The following is a 16,569-nucleotide window of genomic DNA, read 5'->3' on the forward strand; positions in this document are numbered from 1 at the left end:
GGCCTTGCTGTGGATGTGCTGTGTCTTGCGACACTGCTTCTGACCCAGGGCGGTGGGCAAGGTGCAGGGATGACCCGTCATCCAGGAGGTGCTCAGATGAGAGGGAGGGTGGGAGGGGTGTGGAGTGTATTTAGGGATGAAATGGGTGGGAGTGTTTTTGTGCCTTTCCCTTTTTGGCTACCTCCCTTGAAAGGGGGAAAAAGCCTTGGTATATGATGATGTACCTTGCAGCCAGCATCCCAGTATGGGTAAATGTATATAAAATAGTGTGTAAAAAGAAAATCAGATTCACTTAGTAATAATTATATATTTTTTATATGACAATACCTTATGTCAGTTTTTCTTTTAATTTTCTTTATACTAGGTGAAGCCAATGTATTGGAAGTGTTTCTGATCAGTGAAGGCAAGAAGAAACATCCTGTGGCAGGTTGTCGTTGTGTCAAGGGTGAACTTAAGAAGGATGCTCTATACCGTGTTCTTCGTGGTCATGATATAGTATATGAAGGTGAGACATACAGTTGGTATATTAATCATTATATTGTAATCAATATTATGAGAATGGCATTAGTAGCTATCAAAGAAGTCCAAGGTCATACATATCTTCTTCTTACTTAGTAGTTAGTTCTTTATTTTCATTTAAGGAATTTTGAATACCCTTGTCCAATTTGAGAAATTGTTATTTGATAAGTCAAATAACTAATTTTCTAGAAAAAAAATATATATATTAACAAAGTGTTTCATTAGTGACATGAAAGAAAATTTTAAAAGTAATAAAAAGATGTTTTGGAAAGAAATTAACCCCTTCCATATGGTGACACCTACGTAGGCGTCATGAGGAGCTAGTGGGTACGCAAGGCTGCCATATCGGCGTCTTGATTATACAGTCGAACCTCAAAAGCCCGGACCCGGAATGCCCGGACCCTTGTATGACCGGTCAAAATGAACAAAGGGTGGACTTTTCAAGCAAAGTTCCCTATTTGTCCGGTAGGTGGTAGCAATGGCCGTACACGTGTACTCAAGCCCGGCCCAGTCAAGCCGCCACCAGGGCTGCCGTTTCATAGAATTTTGTACCAAAACGTAGTAAAATAGCAGCATGTGGCAACTGCACAAGGACATGAGGAAATTTTTTCTACATATCAGCGGGCTGTTACAAACATTCAAAAACTCAAACTTTTGTTTAAAAATCATAGAACTAGTTATCAAATAATAAATGGTACATCAAAATATGACTTTTATTGGTAATTGTGTTACTTATAAAATATTATACCCCAAAAGATACGTTTTTATGGTGTAGAAAAAAATTCTACAGAAAGTTTCGGCTTTCTTTTAGCACCAGGGCTGCCGTTTCGTAGAATTTTGTACCAAATCGTAGTAAAATAGCGGCATGTGGCAACTGCACAAGGACATGAGGAAATTTTTTCTACATATCAGCATGCTTTTAAAAACATTAAAAGACTCAAACTTTTGTTTAAAAATCATAGAACTACCCCCAAAAGATACGTTTTTACGGTGTAGAAAAAAATTCTACGCAAAAGTTTCAGCTTTCTTTTAGCGATAACAATATAAAAAAAAAATTATATCTTACTGAATATGTTAGGGAATGGGTGCCTTATATACATTCAAGAATAAAAAAAACTAAAACCAATATTTTGTCAAAGTTTGACAAGTATATCTTGCTATGAAAGTCTGCACAAGCCCGAGAAAAATGTATGCCCCGGTATGGCAACACTCCCATTCTACACGGCAGTGTAGAGAACGTGGCAACCCTGGCCGCCACCACTGCCCCGCATGCATACCTTCCGATATTTACAGTGTTATAGTGCTATTGTGCGCCTATTGTGCATCCATAACCATGCCTCCTAAGCCACTAAAGCCTCGCAAAACTACTTAGGTGATGCTGAACCTCCAGCAGAAGCTACAAATATTAAAGAAAACTTGAAAAGGGAACTACTGTGGTGCAAGTGTGTGAGGAATATGGGTTTATGAAGCAGACCGTGTCGGACATCAAAAAGGCCAAAGAAAAATTACAATCTTATGCCACTAAATTCAGCATTGACGGTTCAGCCAGCAAAAGTGGGAAGGTAACTGCAAGAAAATATATGAAAACTGGAAAGATAAACCTATTAGATGAGGGAGTTATGAAGTGGTATCTGTCGCAAAAAAGTGTGGGGTTAAATGTTAGGGGAGTGGAGATCATAGCCGCAGCACAACAAATTGCCGAAAATCTAGGCATAACAGATTTCAAAGGAAGTGATGGGTGGTTGTGGCGCTTTAGAAACCGACATGGCCTTTTTAATGTAACAACACATGGGGAGAGTGGAAGTGCCAACAGTGAGTGTGTGGAGCCGTTTAAGTTAAGTAAATACATCGTAGGATAAGTTAAATGAAAACTTTTACTTTTTATTAATACACTAAATGTAAATGTACTGTACCATATCCTATCATTTAAAAAAAGCAAAAGATTGAGCCCAGTAGTTAGTACCTAACGTAATAAAAAATACAGTACAGTACACTGTATGTACAGTACATTTACATGCCTGTATTACAGTTATTATTACAGAATTATTAGTATTATAGTATTATTATTACAGTGTTAGAGTATTATTCTTATGTGTTTCTATGCCATATCACACAGTACTTATACGTATAGACGCTCCTCAACTTACGTTTTAGTTACGTTCTGAACGGCCGAACGTAAGTTGAAAATGAACGTAAGTTGTTACTGTACTATACATCCGTAAATTCTATTACCGTATTTTATAAAACACCCCTAAATCATTAATTATACACATAACATTGTAAAATAATAACATTAATTTCAAATAAATTGAATTCAAGCAACATAAATTGAGATGGTGGGGGAGGAGGAGGAGGCAAGGCATGTTCAGTTTGTCGTTTGTGCAATGTAAACAATGGACGCAGCATCATGCGCAAGTATCATTTGAACTATGGAGAGCGCGCTAAACTAAAAGATTCACTAAAAAAAATTTCTACAATTTTTTTTTCAGTCAGTTCAAACAAAATCGAAAAAACGTAAAATGAATGAACGTAATTAGAGGAGCGTCTGTATACCGCTACGAAAATCTACGGGTGTTAGGGCAACATTTTCGATGACCGGACTTTTGGCATGACCGGACCTCCCTTCCCTCCAATTAGTCCGGGCTTTCGAGGTTCGACTGTATTTATTGTAGTTGTACCTGCGTGACCCCCATACTCTGTAAACTGACTTCATCAAAATTCACGGGTGAAAGAGAGAATGATCGATACAGCGGTGACTTTATTTTTATAATGCGAGTATTATGACAACATTGTACGTCTGGCAGCTAATGCTGCCTGCGAGATTTTGGCCCAGCATGAAGTGGTTAAGAGAGGAAGAGGAGGCAAATCAAGTAAAGAAGAAAAGGTAAAAGGTGCAGATGGAGAGATGATAATGGAAGAGAGGACAGTAGGAGGAAGATGGACAGAGTATTTTAGGGAGTTGCTAAATGTGAAGGAGGATAGGGAGGGAAAGGTAGTTGCAGTGGGAAATGCTAAGAAAATGACGGTGATGAGTGAGGAAAATGGAGAAGAAATAAGGAAATATTAAGTGAAGACAGTTGTTAAGATGGTGAGAGCAGGTAAGGCACTGGATTGGATGTATGTCATGCAGAATGTCCAAAGAAAGGAGGTACAATGATGGTGGACTGACTGGTGAAGTTATTTAATGTTTGTTTAAGAGGGGGTAGAGTACCAGAGGACTGGAGGAGTGCCTGTATAGTTCTACTTTACAAGGGAAAAGGGGACATGTGTGAATGTTGTAGTTTCAGAGGGATCAGCTGGTTAAGTGTAGTTGGGAAGGCTTATGGGAGGGTCTTGATTGAGAGAATTAGGAGAGGAAGAGAGGGAGTAATTGGTGAGAAACAGTGTGGTTTTAGGACATGTAGGAGTTGTGTGGATCAGATTTTTGTGGTAAGACAGATATGTGAAAAAGCTTTAGGAAAAGGTAAGATGTTTTTTTGGGATTTTATAGATTTGGAAAAGGTTTATGACAAGGTAGACAGGAAGGCACTGGGAGATATTGCAAATATAAGGGATAGGAGGGACGCTTTTAAGAACAGTCAAGAGTTTTTATGAGAGTAGTAGAACTTGTATTAGAATGGGAAATGGAGAGTGAGTGGTTTGAGGTAAAGGTGGGACTTTGTCAGGGATATGTTATGTCACCTTGGCTGTTCAATTTATACATGGATTGGGTAGTGCAAGAGGTAAATGCAAGGGAGTGGGCCAGGGATTGGAGTTGGTTAAAAAAAAAATGGAGAAAAGCAGGAGATAAGCCAGTTGTTGTTTGCTGATGACACTGCACTTTTAGCAGGATACAGAGGAGGCAATGAGGAAGTTAGTGACAGAGTTTGGGATGGTGTGCGAAAGAAGGAAATTGAAGATAAATGTGGGTAAATGTAAAATTATGAGAAGTACAACAGGAGGAAAGTGGCAGCAGACTGGAAGTGAGTATTAAGGGAGAGAGACAGGAGGAAATGGATAGTCTTAGATACTTGGGTGTGAATATGGCGGGAAAGGGAGGAGTGGAGGTGGAGGTAGAATATAGATTGAGAGAAGCAAGTAAATGCCTTGGTGGATTAAAAAGTGTAATGAGAAATAGACATTTGGGAATGGATACTAAGAGGAGATTGTATTTACCTAGTTGTATTATGTGTGAAGAGAGCTGTGCTCATAGTGCGTCTTTATATCTTTCAGCATCAAGTTTGTTCTTAAATTCTTGTATATTTTTTGCAAACAATATTGCCTCATCAAGGACTTCCATCCCTTTCATAATTCTGTAAATGGTCAGTAGATCTCCTCTTTCTCTTCTTTGTTCCAGGGTTGGTAGTTCCAGTTTGACAGTCTTTTTTCATATGTCAATTTAGAGTGTTGGTGCCATCTTTGTTGTTGCTCATTGAATTCTTTCTAATTTCTTTATATTTTCAGTATTGGGTGTCCATAGTGTTGTATTGTACTCCAATATTGGTCTCATCAGTGTAATTAATATTTCCTTTACCATTTACTCATCCATGTAGTCAAAGGCCATTTTCATTGATCTTAGTAAATTGAAGGTTTCTTTGACTATTTTGTTGATATGCTTGTCTGGTGACATGTCTGCTGATAATTACTCCTAGGCCCCTTTCTGAGCTAAATTTTTTACCATCCTTTGTACCAATTTTATATTGCCCTGATTTTCTATTTTTACTTTTTCCAAACTCCATTATACTACATTTCTTGATGTTGAAGTTTACTTCCCACTTTTGACTCTATTCTGACTTTATCCAGGTCTTTCTATAGTGATTCACAGTCTTCCTGTACTTTCTTTAGTATTTACCTAGTTGTATTATATAACATTCCACACCTTCATCCATGTCATTTATATATATGGCAAACATTATAGGAGCCAATACAGAACCTTGTGGGACTCCACATATCACTTCTTCCTAGGTTGAGTTTTTGTCTCTTATGTACCACCTTCATTTTTCTCCTGTTCAAGAAATCTTCCATCCATTCCAATAACTTTCCATGAACACTACCTATTGTTTAAATTTTTCATAGTAGCTTTTTTTGTAGTACTTTATCAAATGCTTTTTGTAAATCCAGAAACGCACAATCCACCCATCTGTCCCTTTCTTGCATTATTTCTATTAGTCTCGAGTAAAACCAAATCAAGTTAGTGGCACATGATCTTCCATTTCTAAATCCAAATTGTTTTGGATTCACTATATTATTTTCTTCCAGAATCCATCTACTTTTGATAACTTTTTCACATATTTTTGCAATAGTGCTTGTATGGGAGACCAGTCTATAGTTAGTTGGATTTGCCTTGTTCCCTCTTTTATATATTGGTACAATATTTGCATTTTTCCAATCTTGTGATACCTTTCCTTCTTTGAGTAATAAATTATTTTATATATTTTGTCCATTAGGTCATCTATACATACATATACCAAAGGCTCATTCCCCCTACATGGGGGGTAGCCAAAAAGAAAAAGGCATAGAAACCACTCCCACCCATTCCGTTTCCTATACATTCCACTCCCCTCCACCCTCCTCCCTCCCTCTTATCTTGGCACCTCCTGGATGACGGGTCATCCCTGCATCCTGTCCACAGCCCTGGGTCAGAAGCAGTGTCGCAAGGCACAGGACATCCACAGCAAGGCCGCTTCATAAATTCGGCAACCCCCCCTCTCCGTCCCCTCACACAGAAAAAGGAGGAGACTAGGAGAAATCCCTTCGGGCTGTGTCAATTTTTTTTTTTTTTTTTTCTTTTTTTTTCTTTTTTTTTTTCTCATACATACTTCCTCACCCCCATCCCCCACCCACTCCCCCTCATGCATCACACCATCATCTATACACAACCCCTCTCCATTCACCCCTATCTTCTGTCATCTCCCGTCCTTCCTCCACAGACATTCCTCTCTTTTGTAGTGCCCCTTTCACCCCATCCATCCATCTTATCCTAGGACGCCCCCTCATATTCACTCCTTCCACCTCTACCTTCCACACTTCTTTTACTAATCTTTCTTCACTCATTCTTTCCATGTGTCCAAACCATCCTAATACCCTTTCACCAACCATATCTATCAGTCCCCTTTCCACCCCTGTTCTCCTCACCTCCTCATTTCTCACTCTATCTAGCCTAGTAACCCCTATCATACTTCTCAAACATTTCATCTCAAACACATTTAAACTCCTTCTCTCTTCCTCTCTCATGTTCCATGTTTCTGCCCTGTACAATGCTGTTGGCACAATCACTCCTCTTAACATCCATTCCCAGATGTCTATTTCTCATTACACTTTTCATTCCACCAAGGCATTTACTCGCTTCTCTCAATCTACATTCTACCTCCACCCCCACTCCTCCCTTTTCTGCCATATTCACACCCAAGTATCTAAAACTATCCACTTCCTCCAGTCTTTCACCCTTAATGCTCACCTCCAGCCTGCTGTCACTCTCTCCCCTTGTACATCTCATCACCTTACTTTTACCCACATTTATCTTCAGCTTCCTTCTTTCACACACCTTCTCAAACTCTATCACTAACTTCCTCAATCCCTCCTCTGATCCTGCTACAAGCGCAGTGTTGTCAGCAAACAACAACTGGCTCACCTTCCACTTTTCTCCATTTTCTTTAATCATCTCCAACCCCTGACCCACTACCCTTGCATTCACCTCTCGCACCACCCCATCCATGTAAAGATTGAACAGCCAGGGCGACATAACACATCCCTGACGAAGTCCCACCTTTACCTCAAACCATTCACTCTCTCCATTTCTAATCCTAACACAAGCTTTACTACTCTCGTAAAAACTCTTGACTGCTCTTAACAGCTTTCCTATCCCATATATCTGCAGTACCTCCCACAGTACCTACCTCTCTACCCTGTCGTAAGCCTTTTCCAGATCCATAAAAGCCCAAAAAACACCCTTACCTTTTCCTATAGCTTTCTCACATATCTGTCTTACTACAAAGATCTGATCTACATTACCTCACACTGTTCCACACCAATTACTCCCTCTGTTCCTCTCTTAATCCTCTCAATGAAGACCCTCCCATAAGCCTTCCCAACTACACACAAAAAGCTGATCCCTCTGAAACTACTACACTCACACTTGTCCCCCTTTCCCTTGTAAAGCAGAACTATACAGGCACTCCTCCAGTCCTCCAGCATTCTACCCTCTCTCAAACAAACATTAAACAATCTCACCAGTCAGTCCACCATCACTGTACCTCCTTTCTTCAGACATTCTGCATGGCATCCATCCAGACCAGGTGCCATACCTGATCTCATCATCTTAACAGCTGCTTTCACTTCATCCTTCCCTATTTCTTTTCCATTTTCCTCACTCATCACTCTCATTTTCTTAGCGCTTCCCACTGCAACTACCTTTCCCTCCCTATCCTCCTTCACATTTAGCAACTCCCTAAAATACTCTGCCCACCTTCTTCTCACTGCCTTCTCTTCCATTATCATCTCTCCATCTGCACCTTTTACCTTTTCTTCTCTACTTGATTCGCCTCCCTTTTCTCTTTTAATTTCCTTCCAAAACATCTTTTTATTGCTTTCAAAATTTTCTGTCATACTCTTACCCCATTTCACATCTGCTCTCCTCTTTGCTTCCTTTATCTTATGCTTAGCTTCCCTTCTCTTTACTTTGTACCTCTCATATGATTGCCTCGTCCTACTTTGCAGCCAATCTATGAATGCCTGCTTCTTCTCTTCTACACATTTCTTTGCTTCCTCATCCCACCACTCACTACCCTTCCTTCTTTTTCCTCCCTTTTAATATCCAATTTGCAATTCCATCCGGAACATGTGATTTTCTGACGTCAAGGTTTTTTATTTGGTCCCTTATTTCCTTCTGTGTCACAGTTATTTCTTTCATTGGGGGGATCTTTTTCTCTGTCCTTCCTTCCAATGTTGTGTACTTTCAATTGTGACTACAGATTTAAAATGTTCATAATTTCAGCCATTTCTACTTCTTCTATATATTCATTATTCCCTTGATGTAGTTCTACTATTTCTTGTTTTTCTTTTAGTTTACCATTCACATACCTGTAGAATAGTTTAGGTTGGTCCTTGCATTTTTCTATTATGTCTTTTTCATAGTCTCTCTTTACCCTGTGTATTTTTACATATTCTTTTCTTAGTTTGATATATATTTGCCACTTAATTTTTTTCCCTCCCATCTTTTCCAAGCTTTAGCTCTTCTCTCTTTAGCCTCACTACATTTTTTGTTGTACCTGCTTCTGCTTTGGTATGTATTTGTCTATTCCTTCATTATAACTTTCTTTTAATATGTTCCATTTCTCTTCCATCCTTGTTCATTAAAGAAGTCTTCCCAATTTACATTTTGAAAGAATTTTTTGAGTTTCTCAAAATCTGTTTTGTTGTACACTAGTCTTTCTTTTCTATGTTTCTCATTTCTTCTCAAATCAATTTGTTATTTTAGTTCAGAATCTATTAGTATGTGGTCACTTTTCCCAATTGGTGTCCTGTATTCTATTTTATCCACAATTTCAGGCTCGGACATAAATATTAAATCTAGTCTCGATGGTTCTTCATTGTTTCTACATCTGTTATTTTCCTCTACCCATTGAGTTATTGTGTATTCAATGGTCATATCCAGTAGTATATTTCCCCAAAGGTCTTCTCCACCTTTCACTGTCATTTCTTCCCAACATATTTCTTTTGAATTAAATTCACCCATAATTACTATCAAGTAGACAGGAAAAGGTAAAAGGTGCAGATGGAGAGATGATAATGGAAGAGATGGCAGTAAGAGGAAGATGGGCAGAGTATTTTAGGGAGTTGCTAAATGTGAAGGAGGATAGGGAGGGAAAGGTAGTTGCAGCGGGAAGCACTAAGACAATGACTGTGATGAGTGAGGAAAATGGAGGAGAAATAAGGAAAGATGAGGTGAAGGCAGTTGTTAAGATAATAAGAGCAGGTAAGGCACCTGGGTTGGATGGATATCATGCAGAATGTCTGAAAAAAGGAGGTACAGTGATGGTGGACTGACTGGTGAGGTTATTTAATGTTTGTTTAAGAGAGGGTAGAGTGCTGGAGGACTGGAGGAGTGCCTGTATAGTTCCACTCTACAAGGGAAAAGGGGACAAGTGTGAGTGTAGTAGTTTCAGAGGGATCAGCTTGTTAAGTGTAGTTGGGAAGGCTTATGGGAGGGTCTTGATTGAGAGAATAGGAGAGGGAGTAATTGATGATGAACAGTGTGGGTTTAGGACAGGTATGAGTTGCATAGATCAGATTTTTGTGGTAAGACAGGTATGTGAGAAAGCTTTAGGAAAAGGTAAGGATGTTTTTGGGGCTTTTATGGATTTGGAAAAGGGAGACAGGAAGGCACAGTGGGAGGTATTGCAGATATATGGGATAGGAGGAAAGCTTCTAGGAGCTGTCAAGAGTTTTTACAAGGAGGAGCTACGCCTACCTGGGGGAGTACCACATGTAGAATGAGTGGTTTGAGGTAAAGGTGGGACTTCGTCAGGGATGTGTTATGTGGCCCTGGCTGTTCGATTTATATGTGGATGGGATGGTGCAAGAGGTTAATGCAAGGGTAGTGAGTCAGGAATTGGAGATGGTTAAAGAAAATGGAGAAAAGTGGGAGATAACCCAACTGCTGTTTGCAGATGACACTGCGCTTGTAGCAGGATCAGAGGAGGGATTGAGGAAGTTAGTGACAGCTTGGGAAGGTGTGCAAAAGAAGGAAGTTGAAGATAAATATGGGTAAAGGTAAGGTGATGAGATGTACAAGGGGAGAAAGTGGCAGCAGACTGGAAGTATTAAGGGATAGAGACTGGAGGAAGTGGATAGTTTTAGATACTTGGATGCAACTGTGACAGGAAAGGGAGGAGTGGAGGTGGAGGTAGAATGTAGATTGAGAGAAGCGAGTAAATGCCTTGGTGGAATGAAAAGTGTAATGAGAAATAGACATCTGGGAATGGATGCTAAGAGGAGATTGTATGAAGGAGTGATTGTGCTGACAGAACTGTACGGGGAAGAAACATGGAACATAAGAGAGGAGGAGTTTCAGTGTGTTTAAGATGAGGTGCCTGAGAAGTATGATAGGGGTTACTAGGATAGACAGAGTAAGAAATGAAAAGGTGAGGAGGAGAATGGGGATGGAAAGGGAGTTGGGAGATAGGGTGGATGAAAGAGTATTGGGATGGTTTGGACACATGGAAAGAATGAGTGAAGAAAGACTAGTAAAAGAGGTGTGGAAGGCAGAGGTAGAAGGAAGTGAACATGAGGGGTTGACCTAGGATGAGATGGATGGATGGGGTAAAAGGGGCTTTTGGAAAGAGGGGAATGTTGGTTGAGGAAGAATGGGAGAGGACAGGAGATACGGGTGAATGGAGAATGGTTGTATATGGATGATGCTGTGGTGCATGAGGTGGAATGGGTGGGGGATGGGAGTTGAGGGAGTATGTGTGAGAAATAATTTGATGCAGCCCAAAGGTATTTCTCTCTATCTTCTCCTTTTCTGCATGAGAGGACAGGAGGGGGGTCACCAATTTAATGAAGCAGCCTTGCTGTGGATGTGCTGTGTCTTGTGACACTGCTTCTGACCCAGGGCAGTAGGCGAGATGCAAGGATGACCCGTCATCCAGGAAGTGCCATGATATGATGGAGGGAAGAGGGTGGAAGGGAGTGGAGTATGATAGGGATGGAATGGATGGGAGTGGTTTTTATGCCTTTGTTTTTCTTTTTTTTTTTTTGCTATCTCCCTTATAAGGGGGGAAAAAGACTTGTATATGTATTTACTTTACCATTTATTTAGCATTTTCTTCCACTTGTTGCTGTACTATTTCTTTAAAAGTTTTTTTTTTTTCTACTTCACATTGATTTTTTATTTCTTGGAGATCTGTCTATTTAACTGTTTCTCTAACTTTCTCAGTCACCGTTTGTATTTGTTCTTTCACTTCTTTTTTCAAAGCCTCATTTTTGTTTTTATCTTCATTTTTCATTCTTTCATTTTCATTTCTGACCATGTTTAATTCCTTTTATAGATCTTTAAGCTCCCTGATAGGAATGATTGTGCCGACAGCACTGTATGGTGCAGAAACATGGAACATAAGAGAGGAAGAGAGGAGTTTGAATGTGTTTGAGATGAAGTGCCTGAGAAGTATGATAGGGGTTACTAGGCTAGAGTGAGAAATGAGGATGTGAGGAGGAGAATAGGGGTGGAATGGGAGTTGGGAGATAGGGTTGATGAAAGAGTATTAGAATGATTTGGACACATGAAAAGAATGAATGAAAAAAAGATTAGTAAAAGAGGTATGGAAGGCAGAGGTGGAAGGGGTGAACATGAGGGGGTGACCAAGGGTGAGATGGATGAATGGGGTAAAGTGGGACTACTGTATATACTTGTGTATAGGTCGCACCAATGGATAGGTCACACCGCCAGTTTGTGGTTGTCAAAGTGGTTATTTGTGGCTGACCCGCGGATAGGTCGCACTATAATCTGGCAATTTACGAGACCCATTCAAACATAAAACTTATCAGATATTTACCTATATTTCAAAACTTTACTCACAAAATTTTGATATCAGAACACATGTAGATTGTCCAACTGTCATGCATGTGCATAATGCAAACTTACATAAACAACAGTTACATTTCTAAAACTATAATCATAAACGAATGTACTTGCGTTAAAAACGTTATAGTCAACTTGACAAAAAAATCAATAGAATTTAACTGTCATGTGGACACTATACAACAGTATAGAAGAAAAATTCTTTAACCACTTCCATACGGTGACGCCTACGTAGGCGGCATGAGGAGCAAGTGGGTACTCGATGATGCCGACGTCGCCATCTTGATTATATTTATTGTAGTCGTACCTACGTAATTTCCATTCTCTCTAAACTGGCTTCATCAATTTTCTATGGTTATCAAAATACACGGGTGAAAGAGAACGAACGATTGAGCAGACTTGATTTTTTTATAATGTGATTATTATGACGCAACATCGCACGTCGGGCAGCTAATGCCGCCAGACGTGCGATGTGCCCCGGAGTGAAGAGGTTAAACTGATCTTTCTGCTTTCTCCATCCCCTCCCTGCCTTTTCTGAAACCCGAAACTCCCTTTCTGCAGATCTGTTTCCATATTCTTCTGTGTAATCCACCACTTTCAGCTTAAAACCTACTTCATAGCTCTTTCTCTTACTGATACTCATGATTAGGGTTTGCAGTTATTAGGCCTAAAACTCTGTGTGATCTACCATAGGCCTAATGGAAGTTTACGAAAATGATAATTTTTTATTACAAAAATCATAAGTATTTTTAAGTTACGTTACGCCATGAAAACATATTTTGCGCACATATAGGAATGCAACCACAAGTGAAACGGGTGATGTACGATAAACGGGTCAAGGTCACATTGCTTATAAACACTATAAAACACACAAAAGAGAATATTTTACAATTTTATTGTAATTAATATATAATTTTGTAGCAGTAATAGCTCAATTTAGAGCAGCAGGTCAGTAGGAACCTTTGATATATATATTTTATGCATACAAAAGGCTTGAATTAACCTTTCCGATGCATATTGTGTGAACACCATTGAAATTCCATGTCACTGTCACATTGAAATCGCCAGTTGTTGTGACTTCAGTGACAGAGTAGTGCTGTCCCTCATTAATGTCGAGTGGATAGGTCGCACCCCTGATTTTGGCAAAATATTTAGTTAAAAAAGTGCAACTTATACACGAGTATATATGGTAATAGGTCTTCATATTAGGAGAAGAAAAATCAGCTAAGAGGAATGTGCAGGGAGAAGCACTGCCATTGTCATAACCACTAAATGGCAGAAGTGGTTTAGTTGGACCTTATACCACTTATGGGAGTGGTACTGAAATGAGAGAACAACATTGATTTGTATCAAGCATAGATTCGTGTGTGTAATGATTAGGATCCATGCTTAGCAACTTAATTTTGTTCACTAGTGTTGCATGTGATAGCTATGTTGTATGTAACAGTTGTTTTATCTTTCCAGTCAAATACATCTTAATATCACTTAATTGGTTCTCAGTATTTCAACTACAAGTACATTCATATACATACATATTGATTTTGTAAAACTTTTTCCAAAATGCCTGTTGGGAAAAATTTGCAAATGATGAAACAAAGACAGAAGAGAAATGGAACATTTTCAAAGAAATATATAAAGAGAGAACAGACAAATATGTGCCTAAGCAGAAACAGAAAAGGGAGTACAGAAAGTGCTGGTATAATAAAAAGTGTAGCGATGCTAAAGATAGAAGAGACAAAGCTTAGAAAGATGGTAAAGAGAAAAAAAAGAGACTAAATGGCAAACATACATCAAACTGAGAAATGAATACATAGACATACGAAGAGAGGAAAAAAGAAACTGAAAAAGATATAATAGCAAAATGCAAAAATCAACCTAAACTGTTCTACAGATATGTAAATGACAAAGTAAAAGACAAACACGAAATAATAAAACTGTGAAGGAAATCAAGAATATACAGAAGATATAGAAATGGCTGAAGTAATGACCAGACATTTTAAGTCTGTTTTTACAATTGAAAGCTCATAATTGTGGGATGAGTCACCAGGAAGAATCCCCTAAAATGGAAGAAATAATGGTGACACAGAAAGAAATAAAGGACCAAATAAAGAAACTCAATTTCAGAAAGTCACATGGGCCAGACGGAATAGCAACCTGGATATTAAAAGAATGCATAGACAAACTCACAGACAAAATACACAAGATAATTGACTTCTCACTCAGAGAAGGAAAAGTACCACAAGACTGGAAGAATGCTAATATTGTACCAATATATAAGGGAAGAAATAAAGAAAATCCAACAAATTATAGACCAGTATCCCTTACAAGCACAATTGCAAAAAAATGCGAAAGAGTTATTAAAAACAAATGGACTAAACACTTGGAAAAGAACAAAATATTAAACCCCAACCAATTCGGATTTAGAAGTGGAAGATCATGTACTACAAACTTAATGTGCTTTTACTCAAGATTGCTAGACATAATACAAGAAAGAGATGGCTGGGCAGATTGTGCCTTCCTGGGCCTACAAAAGACTTTCGACAAAGTACCACACAAAAAACTACTAAGAAAAATTGAACTAATAGGTGGAATACAAGGAAAGTTATTGGAATGGCTGGAAGACTTCTTGAAAGGAAGAAAAATGAGTGATACTTAGAGAAAATAACTCAAAATGGGCAGACATGATAAGTGGAGTACCCCAAGGCTCTGTATTAGCTCCGATAATGTTTGCTATTTATATAAATGACATGGATGAAGGAATTAGATGCTACATAAACTTTTTTGCAGATGATGCAAAACTATTGAAGAGAATGAGTTACGAAGAAGACTGTAAATCTTTTCAGGGAGATCTGGATAAACTCTGGAATTGGAGTAAAAAGAATGAAGTGAATTTCAACATTAAAAAATGTAGTATAATGGAATTTGGAAAAAGCAAAAATAGAACATCCAGTAAATACAAAATTAGAACAAAAGAAGTTACAAAAGTAAATTCAGGAAGAGACCTAGAAGTGATAATTTCAAATGACATGACACCAGACAAACATGTAAAAAAAATAGTTGGAGAAACCTACAACTTAATAAGATCAATGACAGTGGCCTTTGACTACATGGACAAGGAGATGGTGAAGAAAATCCTAGTTACACTGATAAGACCAAAATTAGAGTATGCAGCATCACTATGGACACCCAATACAAAAAAAAACATAAATTAGAAAGAATTCAAAGAGCACTAACAAAGATGGCACCAAATATCAGCATATTGACATATGAACAAAGATTGGACAAACTAAACTTATTAACTCTGGAGCAAAGAAGAGAAAGAGGTGATTTGATATCCATATATAGAATTATGAAAGGGATGGAAATCTTTGACAGGGATGATCTACTTAAATGGGACAAAAGAAATACAAGGGGACACGAGAAGAAACTTAAGAAGGACAGTTACAGAAGAGATCTGTAAAAGAATAGCTTTCCACATAGAGTGATAAATACATGGAATAAATCAAAAGAGAAAACAGTGAGTGCTAAAACCATACACAACTTTAAGAAAGAACTGGATGCGGAAAGATACAATTGTGGGTTCCTACGAGCATAGCTCTTCTCCCACAAAATACAACTAAGTAAATACATATACCAATTTTTTTTTTTTTTTTTTTTTTTTTTTTTCCATATAAGGAGGCAGCCAAAAAACAAAGGCATAAAAACCACTTCCACCCATTCCATCCCTAACATACTCCACTCCTCTCCACCCTCTTCCCTCCCTCTTATCTTGGCACTTCCTTCTTCCACACACCCTCCCAAACTCTGTCACCAACTTCCTCAATCCCTCCATTGATCCTGCTACAAGCACAGTGTAGTCCACAAACAACAGCTGGCTTATCTCCCACTTTTCTCTATTTTCTTTAACCATCTCCAATCCCTGACCTAACTACAATTACCAAATATATTACAGGATGCTTGGAGTCTATGCGCCATTTGAAGAATGAGGTTAACACAATACCAAAGGAGAAAGAATGTGGCCTTATGTTTGAAGACCCAGAGATTGATTTTGCACCTGGTGACACAATACAGTGTTACAGAGTGGACCAGGAAGATCAGTATACAGACTGGGATCCAGGTTTCTAGAAGTTTCTATATATATATATATATTTATATATAATTTTTTTTACAAAAGATGTGAATTGTATAGACACCTGTTGAATAAAATATTATTTGATATGTCTTTAATATATCATTACAAGTTCTCATCTTGTACAAAGATTATATTGGGTAATTTCTTTTAGGAAGATTTTCACTTGAGTCTTCTTTAGTGTATCATTTAAATATCTCCTGATTCACAAAAAGGGAATGAGGAAGGGTACTTGCACATGACATTACTGTCTGAAGGACATCAGAAATTTATTTCGCTGCTGTTCATCTTCAAATCCCATCAACTTCCTCACTTCCATTTGGAGATACAGACCCAAGGGGCTGACATTCATTTTCCAAAGAGG

At 38.5% G+C, this 16,569-nt stretch overlaps 1 protein-coding gene across 1 annotated transcript in view; it reads left to right on the forward strand.

Annotated features, from left to right (window-relative positions):
* The window catches only part of mIF2 (mitochondrial translation initiation factor 2), a 195,012-nt gene extending 178,714 nt beyond the window's left edge, over positions 1-16,298 (forward strand). Inside the window, exons 13-14 of the mRNA XM_076188967.1 lie at positions 365-505; positions 16,029-16,298. Of these exons, the coding sequence (XP_076045082.1) occupies positions 365-505; positions 16,029-16,201 (314 nt within the window). The 3' untranslated portion in view covers positions 16,202-16,298. The remainder of the gene's footprint in view (positions 1-364; positions 506-16,028) is intronic.
* Positions 16,299-16,569: the final 271 nt, after the last annotated feature.

This window comes from Oratosquilla oratoria, chromosome 8 (assembly GCF_046742065.1).
Source record: "Oratosquilla oratoria isolate Oo_2021 chromosome 8, ASM4674206v1, whole genome shotgun sequence".
NCBI lineage: Eukaryota > Metazoa > Arthropoda > Malacostraca > Stomatopoda > Squillidae > Oratosquilla > Oratosquilla oratoria.